The sequence below is a fragment of the Astatotilapia calliptera genome, chromosome 16 (assembly GCF_900246225.1).
Source record: "Astatotilapia calliptera chromosome 16, fAstCal1.2, whole genome shotgun sequence".
Taxonomy (NCBI): domain Eukaryota; kingdom Metazoa; phylum Chordata; class Actinopteri; order Cichliformes; family Cichlidae; genus Astatotilapia; species Astatotilapia calliptera.
This window is the reverse complement of record NC_039317.1, coordinates 2,163,672-2,176,546: the sequence shown is the minus strand read 5'-3', so window position 1 is coordinate 2,176,546 and position 12,875 is coordinate 2,163,672. Positions and strand designations below refer to the sequence as shown.

Sequence of the window (12,875 nt, the reverse complement as noted above, 5' to 3'; positions counted from 1 at the left end):
CCAATGTAATACAAATCAGTTTAACAAATGTAATAGTTATCACCTTCTTCTAATTCAGGAGAATAATGCAAACTAAAACTACATAATAATTTCACAATCATTAATCAGGGGTATAACATGGCATTGTCATGATTCGGCCGTGTGGCAGGCAGGATGAGGACCCAAATTGCAAACTCACAGACACAGGGGATAAACTCAAAATGCAGCTTTATTGCTGACAGGTGATAAACAATAACGATGATACAAAAGCAATGCAAAACTACACTAAACTGGGAAAAGCTAAAGTAACATATACCGGAAGACACGGGGAGAACCACACACGGCATGAGGGAGAACGCGACGCCGAACAGAGGGAGACTCAGACAGAAATACACAGAGGGTAAACGAGGAAAGTGGGCACACACGGGGAACACAGGTGATACTGATAATCATAACGAGACAGGGCGGGGTGAACTGAACATGACATGTACAGGCACAGAGGTTCAGACAGGAGGAGAGAGAGCACGGGGAAAACACAGACATAACGGGCTGGGGAAACATGAAACAACCACAAAGGGAGACGAGGGCTCATAAATACATAGAGGGCACACAGGGGGGAGAGAGAGCACGGGGAGAACTTAGACATAAAGGGCAGGGGAAACATGGAATAAAACATAAGGAGAGACGAGGGCTCACAGATACACAGAGGGGCACACAGGGGGTAAAAGCCATGAAGGGAAAACACTTAGGGAACAACACAACAGGGCAACTCAGAAAACATGGCCTAAATAAGGAACGAAATACAAAAATACAAGGAACTAAGAATACTGGGCCCACATGGCCCAGGACCATGACAGGCATTAGATAATATCACAATCTCACAATCCTTAGACTACAATGACCTGGATGACTGAGAACCTTCACAGACATTTCATTTGTCTCATTTCTTACTCAAATCTTCTCATTTCATGCTTCTTTTGTTTAATTTTTTATCATGTCTTCCTATGTTTTTCTCTCTTTTGATTATCTTAAATGTACAGCACCTTTGTCAACATTTGTTTTTTTAAATGTGCTATATAAATAAATTTGACTTTGACTTTATTACGGTTGCTGTTCTCACACTCGGCTGCAGCTCTCCAGCTGTCAGCCACACATACGTAACAACAACAGCTCAGGACTGAGTTCATTCTTTTTAAGCAGATGAGGCATGATTGCTGATGTGCTCCAGTGTGTCGGTTTCCCCTGCAGCTGCACCACAAACCACGCCTGCCACATACCCACATTGCCCAACTGAGACCCGCAAGCAGGAGAGGGAATCAGCCACCACCGTCGGCATCCCCAGGTCATGGACCATTAGCAGGGATGAATGGGATCTGGGGGCCGCCCATGGAGCTGGACCGGAGGCCACCGCGTGGCAGAGACAGGGTTCACAGGCTGCAAGGGGTTAGAGGGGTTAGCGCGGGGCAACACAGGGCACTGATCTCTGGCAGAACTGTGGGAGGTCCAGATGGCGTGCTGGCCTCTGGTGAGGATGGCACAGCGACCTCCGACTCAGGCAGAGCAGGTCCTCCTCTTCATGTGCTGACCACAGGCCCAGCCTGGACAGGTCCCTCCGGAAAGATGCGGGGGTCTCCTCCCTCCCCCATGTGGTTAAAAGACGCTGGTGGGGCCGGCAGGAGTGTTGGCAAGGAACAGAACCGACCAAGCCAAACTCGCTATCAGCTGCTTGGACCGGTCCTGCAGCTGTTCCGCCTGTCAGCGAGAGACCGCCGCCTACTCCCCCCATGTGGGTGCTAGCTCAGCTACCATTCAGGCTAACACCTCCGCTGGCTGGCCCGGTCGTGGTTCCGCCATGCTGCCTCCTGGGTTTCAGTACCAATGACGGACCCAACCACATTCTAGCTCTTTTGACACTTTATTACAGTTGCTGTTCTCACACATGCTGTATCTCATACCTTAAGGCTCATCAGTCACTGCTGTTAAAAACAAGCAAACAAACAAACAAAAACACTCTGCACTCAGAAAAATAAAGGTGCCAACTGGAACCAAAAGTGGTTCTTTAGACTGATGCCATAGAAGAACCTTTTTTGGTGCCACAAAGAACCTTTCAAACAATGGTTCTTTGAAGAACCTTTAAAGGTGCCCCAAAGAGCCATCAAGAAGTGGTTCTTTGGGGCACCTTTAATGTTTTTTCAAAGAACCTTTTTTAAAATGGTTCTTTATGAGCTGTGCTCGTAAAATAAATACGAGCACAGCATAGACATATATTAATGGTTTATTGCCATTTCGTAGTTACCAAAAGACAAAAAGGCATTTTAACCCTCAGCACAACATCACTACTAATACATGTCACATATTAGTCATTTAAACAGTAATAATTCAATATTTTTACTATATTATAAATAAATATATATAAATACTATATCTATAGATAACGCAACAATTAATACATGTATTGTTTAATTAATAAAACATCAGAAAGTGATAAAACACATTAGAAATAGCAATAGCTTCATAACAGACCATTAAATCAACACATTTTCATCAGCAGATGCTTGTATGTTCAGTAAAAATATTTCAACAAGTTTTTGATTAAAATTATCAATGAACTTCAGCATTATGTAAGGTAAGTTTCATGTCCTTTGTTAGACCAGTTTAGGATAATGTCTCTGACGTATGTATCATATCAAATATATCTCATATCAAAACAAGCCCACACCTGCAGTTGTTTCGGTTTTTCACTGGTGTTTCCTGTCAGCTGGTCAACCTCACTCAGGCGGACATCCATATCAGCCAACCAAACGACAAGTTCCTCCCTTTGTGCTTCAAATCCCTCCCACTCTGAGACAAGGAGCTGAGAGAGAGAGAAAAAGAGTCAATTATAAAGAAGAGAGAAAAGTGAAACCCTCCTCAGAAGGTCTGACTCGCATACCTGCAGTTGACCTGTGATGGACTCCAGTTTGGCGTTCACGTCATCCCTCGTTGTCGCCAGCAGCCAAGTCTGCAGGGTGCCCTGGAAGAGCTGAGTTAATGTTCGACTCCTCCTGGTCAGGCTCTCCAGCTGGATGTGCCGAGGTCTCCCCTCTCGCCGCCGCCTCTGAACACACAAACACAAATTGCATGTGAAGCAGGAGGTGCAGATTTTTTGCTATTCTTTTCTAAATCCAGGCTTGATCACGTGGAGGTATTTGGAAAACTTTTTTGGCCAGCGGACAACTGTTGTCTTGCAGAAAGTCAAATCAAACATATGCGATACACAATCAATTCACAAGAACACATTATAAAAAATAAGTCCAGTTCTTGCCTGATTTCAAGTGAATTCTGCATCAAAACAGGGTAAATCGAGTGTTTGCAGCAAATGTGAGCACAAAGCCTCACTTTGTACAAGCCTGCTATTAAAGTTCTCCTCTGTGCAGACGACTTTCCTGTTTTCAAGGCACAACTTGGATCTGCTGTATAAATCTTATGGATACACAATAAATGAAACAATAGTGTGCACGACTCCAGATTCTGATCCCTCATCCTAATGTGGTCCCAAAAGGCTCACAAAAAAACAACATAGCGATAAAGCAAATGTTGAGGCTTCAAAATACAAAGTCCATAAACCAATGGCTGACATGGGTTTTATCATAAGGGTGATAGATATATATATATATATTAATTTGTGCAAACAAGAAAAATCTACAGCTTTTCGGTCAGAGGTGCTCTTGTGATTTAAGCCGGGTAGATTTATGTGTTGATGCTTCAGCTCTACGACTGGCTGCTGAGTGATATTTACACCCCGGCTGGATTACAAACTTTAACCACGTGCTGAACTTTGGTCCGGCTTTTATACCTCCTGCTAGTATAATGACCTCTTCTTGGCTTAATGCAGTGGTTGCCAGACTTTTTACAGGAAAAATGTTGCCCCCCCACCCCCCGCGTGCACGCACACGCACAAACACATCCTCCAACCACACGCCCATATTTTGCTCGTTTGCGGTTTATTTCTCACCTCAAACATTTAGTAAACAATTAAGCAAATACAAGTAATCTGCAAAAAATTACAGGTAGTAATAAAATAAACTACTAACTCTTTTACGCTGCGTCCGCACCTACACGGGTATTTTTGAACGCGCAGCTGTTTCGTCCACGTAAACGGCGTTTCGAATCACCGAAAACAGAGATTTTTTAAAACTCCTTTTTTACGTTTACGTGTGGACGAGGAATACAGAGTTCATCACGCAGCGTCACAGGTATGTGCCTTTTTTCACGTCAGCTGTGCGCCACGTTATTGTTTACATGAGATGAATTGCAGAATGGTAGATAGAGACAAAATACTGTTAATCTGACTGTCTGCAGTTTCTACCTCAGAATTAGGGAGACATTCAAAAGGGCTGTTGGGGGGGATAAATATATTTTACAGGGTTTATTTATCGGATAAAATACGTTAAATGTCACCGTTATTATTGGCCAGCCCGGAAACAGCGGGGGTGTCCAAGTTCAGAGGCCGCTTCCACCTGAGGACCGGCCTTCGTGGTCTAAAGAAAGTCGGGTAGTACGTCACGAGCTCCCTCGGTGGAGTGAAACTGCCGTCTGCTCCTTGCTATCTCAAATATAACCGGGCGCTGGCGTAAACTCTCGACCATCTCACACTTTCTTTAATCAGTTTTCTGTTTAACGTTTACTCAGCTGTGTGAAAACCCCAGCGGACCCCTCCCAATGGGTTAATAAAATTAAATTTAATCTAATCTAATAACTTGGGAGAAATTCGGGATTCTCCCGGAAAAATCGGGAGGGTTGGCATGTATGGTTGTGGCAACATTAACCTCGTCAAACACCTCAGAGTAAATCATATCACAGAATATAACGAGCGTATGTTGAGACGAACTGAAGAGGAGGACAGGGACAGGTGCTGCTACGGCGAGACAGACGTCTCTCATGGAGTCCTTTAGTGCTGCAGGCAGGCAACGTGTTCAAATAGCAAATAGTCCAAATAACAACTTCAGTTTTTTATTTCTATATGATGAACTCTGCATCATTAAGTGATAAGAACAAGTAATCTGATGTCCTGTAATCATTATGATGGTATAGTTTGAGATACAATAAATAAAATAAGTTTTTGTACAAAGTATCGGATCAGTATCGTCGATACCACCCTGGATATTACTTGGTATCGGATCGGAAAGGAAATCAGTGGTATCACACATCACTAGTGTTCGCACGATCTGCCTGCGCATCCCAACGACTGACCCCCTCCGTCCCTCCCGGGAGGTTGCCATAGTACGACGTGTTCTGACGTCTCTCTCTCTCCCTGTCATTTGGGTTAAAAACACATATTAACAAATTGCTCAGTGATGAACAAGTGCTCAGATCCTTTACCTAAGCAGTGCGCTTTGTCATAACTCATTGACATTCTGTTGTGCAATTGTTATTTACTTGTATTTTATAATTTGACTTTACATACTGCTGGGTGGTTTGTAAAGTTTACAATAACTAGTATTATCATTATGCTATATTTTCTAAGATATATAATAATCTCAAAAGTAATGCCTTGAAGCAGAAAATAGTAATACTTTATTAAAACTTAAAACTAAAGTACAGTGTTTGAATGTGTGTATTGTTTCTACTGTTTGTTAACTCACCATATTCATAAACATCTTTATAATAAATTTCATATTCTATTACCACATTATTTGTGATCAATGGGTTTGCTGGGTTAGGTGTGTGTGTGTGTGTGTGTGGGGGGGTCTTCAGGCTTTGGCCTCCACCCCTGCCACCAGTATATTTTTAAGCAAGTATTTCTAACTTTATTTGAATATTCAGTTTCCTACCATCTGCTCTTAAAGGGTAATCACCAGGTAACCCGCCCTCCCCCCTCGCACACACATGCACACAAACAAAACACACAGTAGAATTCACAGCCTCGTTATAGTGAGTAAATATTTATGCCATTTACACCACCAACTTAGACAGCTAAGGATGAAGAACCTTTTGTTCTTTAAAGAACCATTTGTAATAGCTAAGGAACCATCTACAAAATAAAAAGGTTCTTTGACGAGAGTGGAGTGAATGAAGATGAGACACAAGTCTTCATAGTGACTCTGGAGTATGCATGTGCATTTTTCATGAAGAAGTTAAAGGATCTTGATCAATTCTTGATTAATATTGTTTATTACAGCTGGTAATAATCAATATTGATACATTATTACAAATAATTGATGCAATTTTTCATTAACAGCTGAAGAAGATGTCAGATATCAACTTATTTTTTCACATTTTGACCTTTACAGTGTATTTGACTAACTGAGGAGTGATAGGATTTTAATTCTACAGTATGTTGGCATCACAAGAGTCAGGCTGCAAAATCTGCAATGTAACTATCAGTTTAACAGTCTTCCTAAACCAGGGATAGAAAAACGCATAGATAAGTGGATTTAGACAGGAATTACAATAAAGTAACCAGACCCCAAAAACTGAAAATTCCACACTGGTTGATGTGTCCTGCCCTGCGAGAGAGGGATAAAAGTAAGGACAGAAACACATCAGAAACACAGCCACAACAACACCAATAGTTGTAGCTGCTTTTCTCTCAGACTTCTTAATGGCAACGTGAACTGAACCCTTTGAAGTAACAAAGGCAACATGAGATCTCATAGCCTGAGCCTGAGACACAGCCACCAGAAATACTCTCATGTACAGAAATATGATCACAGCAGTGGGGCCGATGAAGGTAGCTACGACATCAAAAGCACCAGTTATGAAATTAATTACAACTATGCATTCCCCGTCACAAGAATTATATCTGTCTGGCTGCTTCAGAAAGTTGTTTAGTATTGTGCCGTTATACAGCAGTGAACAGGCCCAACACAGACAGACACTGATTTGGACTTTTCTCTCAGTAACTGTGGTGGGGTAGGACAAGGGGTCACAAATAGCTACATACCGGTCAAATGAAATAAGCACCATGTTTCCTACTGAGGCAGATGTGAGAACAAAAGAGGCATAGTAAAACAGTCCACACATGAAGGTGCCCAAAAACCAGCAGCCCCCTAAAAGGAGGATTCGAGGCGGCATCAGCAGGAGGCCAACAAGGAGGTCTGAGACAGCGAGAGAGAGGAGGAAGAGGTTGGTTTGGTTGTGAAGCTGCCTGAGAAGAAAAAAACAGAAAGAAAGATGTAAAGTAAGTAAAGTAAAGTAAAAGTAAAATTTATTTATATAGCACATTTCACAGATAAAAATCACAAAGTGCTTTACAGTAAGATCAGACATACAAGTTAAAATTAATTAAAAGCCCGTTTGTATAAAAATGTCTTCAGCTGCTTTTTAAAGGAGTCAGTAGAGTCTAGACAGCGTAAAGACAACGGCAGAGAGTTCCACAGCCTAGGTGCCAGTGCCTGAAAAGCCCGATCCCCACGTGTTTTAAATCTAGTACGTGGGACCACCAGTAGCCTCTGACCTGAAGACCTAAGTGCTCGGGATGAAGCATGAGGTTTCAACAGGTCAGAGATATACTGGGGAGCTTCACCATGCAGAGCTCTAAAAGTTACAACTAAAATTTTAAAATGAACCCTAAAATTTACAGGCAACCAATGAAGAGAAGCCAAAACTGGAGTAATGTGTGACCTCTTGTTTGTACCAGTTAAAAGTCTTGCCGCTGCATTCTGTACAGACTGAAGGCGATCCAGAGCTGATTTGTTAAGACACGTAAAAAGACCTTTACAATAATCCAAACGAGAAGAGATAAAAGCATGAATAATCATCTCAAGTTCTGCCTTTGACACCAGTAGCCTGAGTTTAGAAATGTTTCTTAGATGATAAAAACAGTTCCGGACAAGTTGTTTAGAGTGTTTCTCAAGAGACATCGAACTGTCAAATATAACACCTAAGTTTCTGTAACATAATATTAATAAACCTGCAGCAGGTGGAAGGCTACAGTAATGCACCAGTTCTGAAAGTAAAACAACATACAATAAACAATCCAGTGCAACAAAGTAGGGCAAACCTCTCGTTTCCACATCATTCTGAGAGGAGGAGGTCAGAATATAAAATCATTTCAGTTAAATAGTACAAACATTTATCACATCAGCTGTTCCTTTCTAAAAGAGAGCTATTACAGTTTAGTAAAGGCCAAATGTGAAGAGTACTCTGTAGCTAATCCAAGTATGCTGAAGTCAAACACAATATATCACAGTAAAGTTTACTTTAACACCTGAAGTGGGAGATAGAGATGATGACCAGGACGTTGAGAGTCACTGTGAGCAGAGAGATGCAGCAAAGCAGAATGTAGAGAAAAATGGTCTGATTGTGATGTTGCAGCGGCTTCCTACAGGAGGTGTTGAGGAGCTGTGGAAAGCAGAATTGTTGTCCATACACGTTCTCCATGAGCAGAAAGGGAAAAGAAGATGAAAGCTGCTGAACACTGGCACCTTTCTGACTAAAGCTATCCGTGTAATGTGACTTACCTTACTCCTCCTACTCCTTTTCTCCATCCACCACAGAAAATCTCTTGTGTGATATTCTCTAACGCTTTCACTGGAAATGCACGTCCTGAGATTTACTTATGTTTCACAGCTTGACAAAAATAAAAACACACCCATTCCACCGATACATCATTTCATTTCCTGCTGTTTCTCCTGGATTTCAGGCGCACGAGTCTAAGAAGGGATGCCTATGCCTCCTGTCCAGCCACCTATGCTTCTTTTTCTGGGCTCCAAAGACATAATGTCACCAGCATGTCATGATGACATGTTTATCACAACATGACATGTTTATCACAAGACCCTGCAGGGTCTTGTGATAAACATTCCCCAAACACCTCATCCAGGTGTCCAAGAAGCATCATATCCAGATGTCTGACCCATTTCACCGGCTTCCTTTTGATGTGAAGGAGTAACAGTTCTCTTCTCAATCAGAATCAAAATCAGAAAACTTTATTAATCCCGAAGTAAATAATGTTGTTACAGTTGCTCCAAGAGAAAAAGAACAGTAACAGACTGAACTAATTAAATAATACAATATATTACAAAGTTACAAAATAAAAGAAATAGGTCTAATATAGCTCAATTACAAATATAAATACCAAAAGTACTGCACAAAGTTCTTCTTTTTTAGTGTCTTTTCACTAGAAAACTAAAATGTCTTTGATATCAGCAGTAGCTCCCACTCGATCCTTGCAAAACCGCACAAGGACACCCAGAAAGCTGTTGTTGATATGCCTTGCATAAACTATTGTCTCATCCCAGGTCAATTCTTCAGCATTCGACTGAGTGAAGCAAGAGGGTGGCTGGCTTGCTGTCTGTTGTTGGGGAGTCGTGGTCTTGGAGAATGAAAAGGTGGTGGCGCTACCCAACTATTTGTTTCATCCTGGTAGAAATGCTTTTCAGCTATATGGAGTAAAAACCTTTTTCATCTGTTTGTGTCTCCCACTTTATCAAACAACCTATTATATGTTCCAGACTTGGAAGAGTTTGTCACTGAGCAACCTTGAGAGCTGAAGCTTTCCTTTACTGGGATGCTGTTTTGACATGGTAAGAAATACAGTGGGGCAAAAAAGTATTTAGTCAGCCACCGATTGTGCAAGTTCCCCCACTTAAAATGATGACAGAGGTCAGTAATTCGCACCAGAGGTACACTTCAACTGTGAGAGACAGAATGTGAAAAAAAAATCCATGAATTCACATGGTAGGATTTGTAAAGAATTTATTCGTAAATCAGGGTGGAAAATAAGTATTTGGTCACCTCAAACAAGGAAAATCTCTGGCTCTCACAGACCTGTAACGTCTTCTGTAAGAAGCTTTTCTGTCCCCCACTCGTTACCTGTATGAATGGCACCTGTTTGAACTCATCATCTGTATAAAAGACACCTGTCCACAACCTCAAACAGTCAGACTCCAAACTCCGCCATGGCCAAGACCAAAGAGCTTTCGAAGGACACCAGGAAAAGAATTGTAGACCTGCACCAGACTGGGAAGAGTGAATCTACAATAGGCAAGCAGCTTGGTGTGAAAAAATCAACTGTGGGAGCAATCATCAGAAAATGGAAGACATACAAGACCACTGATAATCTCCCTCGATCTGGGGCTCCACGCAAGATCTCATCCCGTGGGGTCAAAATGATCATGAGAACGGTGAGCAAAGATCCCAGAACCACACGGGGGGACCTGGTGAATGACCTGCAGAGAGCTGGGACCAAAGTAACAAAGGTCACCATCAGTAACACACTACAACGGCAGGGAATCAAATCCCGCAGTGCCAGACGTGTTCCGCTGCTGAAGCCAGTGCATGTCCAGGCCCGTCTGAAGTTTGCCAGAGAGCACATGGATGATACAGCAGAGGATTGGGAGAATGTCATGTGGTCAGATGAAACCAAAGTAGAACTTTTTGGTATAAACTCAACTCGTCGTGTTTGGAGGAAGAAGAATACTGAGTTGCATCCCAAGAACACCATACCTACTGTGAAGCATGGGGGTGGAAACATCATGCTATGGGGCTGTTTTTCTGCCAAGGGGACAGGACGACTGATCTGTGTTAAGGACAGAATGAATGGGGCCATGTATCGTGAGATTTTGAGCCAAAACCTCCTTCCATCAGTGAGAACTTTGAAGATGAAACGAGGCTGGGTCTTCCAACATGACAATGATCCAAAACACACCGCCCGGGCAACAAAGGAGTGGCTCCGTAAGAAGCATTTGAAAGTCCTGGAGTGGCCTAGCCAGTCTCCAGACCTCAACCCCATAGAAAATCTGTGGCGGGAGTTGAAAGTCCGTGTTGCTCGGCGACAGCCCCAAAACATCACTGCTCTCGAGAAGATCTGCATGGAGGAATGGGCCAAAATACCAGCTACTGTGTGTGCAAACCTGGTAAAGACCTATAGTAAACGTTTGACCTCTGTTATTGCCAACAAAGGTTATGTTACAAAGTATTGAGTTGTATTTTTGTTATTGACCAAATACTTATTTTCCACCCTGATTTACCAATAAATTCTTTACAAATCCTACCATGTGGATTCATGGATTTTTTTTTCACATTCTGTCTCTCACAGTTGAAGTGTACCTCTGGTGCAAATTACTGACCTCTGTCATCATTTTAGGTGGGGGAACTTGCACAATCGGTGGCTGACTAAATACTTTTTTGCCCCACTGTAGCTCGATTTGCTGTTTCTTTTGAAAACAAAAATACTGGACAACTGGACCCTCTGTGTTGGATTTGTGGGCTCCCATCTGGAACACTTGCCTTGGGGGTGTCAAGGCTCGGTAGCCAGCAGTGAGAAATGAAACCAAAAGCAGAGCTTAGTGATTAGAATATTTTATTTACAGAAACAAAGTACAACACAATGACCAAGAACTAAGGCTATGAAACCGGATTCGAGCAAATGAACTATGAATGTGCAAGTGTGGGGATTATATCATTTTATATCAGGTTGATTCTTTTACATCTTTTTATTTAGCTTTGAGCAGTGTCATTTATTCCATTTATTAAACATAGTTTCAATCAGGTTATTACGCACATTGCATTTGTGCTCATGATAGAGTTGAGCATACAGTCTAAGGAAGGCTCAGCGCCATGTCTGAACTGATATGTTGATGCAATGACCTGCATGCTGTGAATGAAGGCCTAACACGCTTACATACACGTATGAAGTATCATTTCTAGGGTAAAGGTGAAAGACTTTGTCTCTGCTTAGCAACTAGTGATCCGGGGTCCACAGGAAACATCTGGGGGGGCCAGACAACCAAATAAGGAGGAAATGCTGTTGAACACGGAAACTTGTTGAACTGTCGTTAATTATAACCTGTACATGTGATGTTTTTTCTGATGCAAGAAGGGGCGTTAACCCTGACATAATAAAACCACGCTGAAAGTATGTTTTGACGGAAGATCTGCATTGACAATATAGAGCTGTATCTTTCCACACACGTGTTTAATAAAATCATTGTTTTGACGCACTTGGACCAGTAGTTGTTTGTCTCACACCTCAATCACGGATCGGGACACAAGCTAGAGTATTAAACACATCTAACATGGACTATGAAACTCCAGACCAGGCAGACATGAGCTTAAACTGGCCAGCAGGAAAACTGTGGTTCAAGAATCAGCGGTCTAGGGCACTGAAACACAGGGAAAGGAGAGTCAGGGTGGTTGTGGGAAGTGGTGAGCAAAGTTCAGCTGAAAACGTCTAAGCCTTAGTTGCCTCAGAAAATGGATATGACTCTGGCCCTTCCTGTAAAGTGCAGTGGTGTTTTTAACCAGTCCAGTTTACTATCAGTGTGTACTCCGAGGTATTTATAGCCCTCCACAATGTCCACATCGACCCGCTGGATTGAAACAGGGGTCACAGTTTTCCTGGTCTTCCTGAAGTCCACTATCAATTCTTTGGTCTTTGCCACGTTGAGCTGCAGCTGATTCTGATCGCACCACCTGACAAAGGAGTCGACCACAGCCCGGTACTGTGACTCATCACTCTCAGTGATGCATCCAACCACCGCAGAGTCATCACAAAACCTCTGAAGGTGGCAGGACTCTGTGCAGTGTAGATGGTGAAGAGGAAGGGGTGCCCTTGTGTTGTTGGTCACCTTATCAGACACACAATAAAGAAGACGCACATACTGTGACTTTCCTGTCACATACTCAACAATCCAGGACAAGACAAGCATCCACATTCATTGCTGTTAGCTTATCACCCAGGAGAGTTGGCACAGTGCTCGCCTTCTGGTCCAGTCTTCATGAGCCTGGACATGAGTGAAAGTGACAGGTGGGGGGAGGGGTGTCAGGACTCACAGGAGGCTGTGGCCATGTCCACACTAATACGTTTTCATTTGAAAACACATCTTTTTGTCTCCGTTTTGGCCTTCACTCCACACTGAGACGGGGTTTTCGGTCAAGGAAAACGGAGCTTTTTGAAAAAGCAGAAACAA

At 42.5% G+C, this 12,875-nt stretch overlaps 1 protein-coding gene across 1 annotated transcript; it reads right to left on the bottom strand.

Moving 5' to 3' along the window:
- Positions 1-6,256: 6,256 nt before the first annotated feature.
- Positions 6,257-8,343, bottom strand: LOC113008028 (trace amine-associated receptor 13c-like). Its single transcript, XM_026145142.1, has 2 exons — positions 8,171-8,343; positions 6,257-7,108 (listed from the first exon to the last, which is right to left on the bottom strand). Exons 1-2 carry the CDS (start codon positions 8,341-8,343, stop codon positions 6,289-6,291), a joined length of 993 nt encoding a protein of 330 aa, XP_026000927.1. The 3' UTR covers positions 6,257-6,288.
- Positions 8,344-12,875: the final 4,532 nt, after the last annotated feature.

Excerpts from the sequence above, each read along its gene's own strand:
- LOC113008028 (XM_026145142.1), bottom strand. The coding sequence starts at position 8,343 with ATGGAGAACGTGTATGGACAACAATTCTGCTTTCCACAGCTCCTCAAC. Across the intron at positions 7,109-8,170 it reads ATCTCTATCTCCCACTTCAG|GCAGCTTCACAACCAAACCA; the intron begins GTGTTAAAGTAA and ends TTTTCTTCTCAG.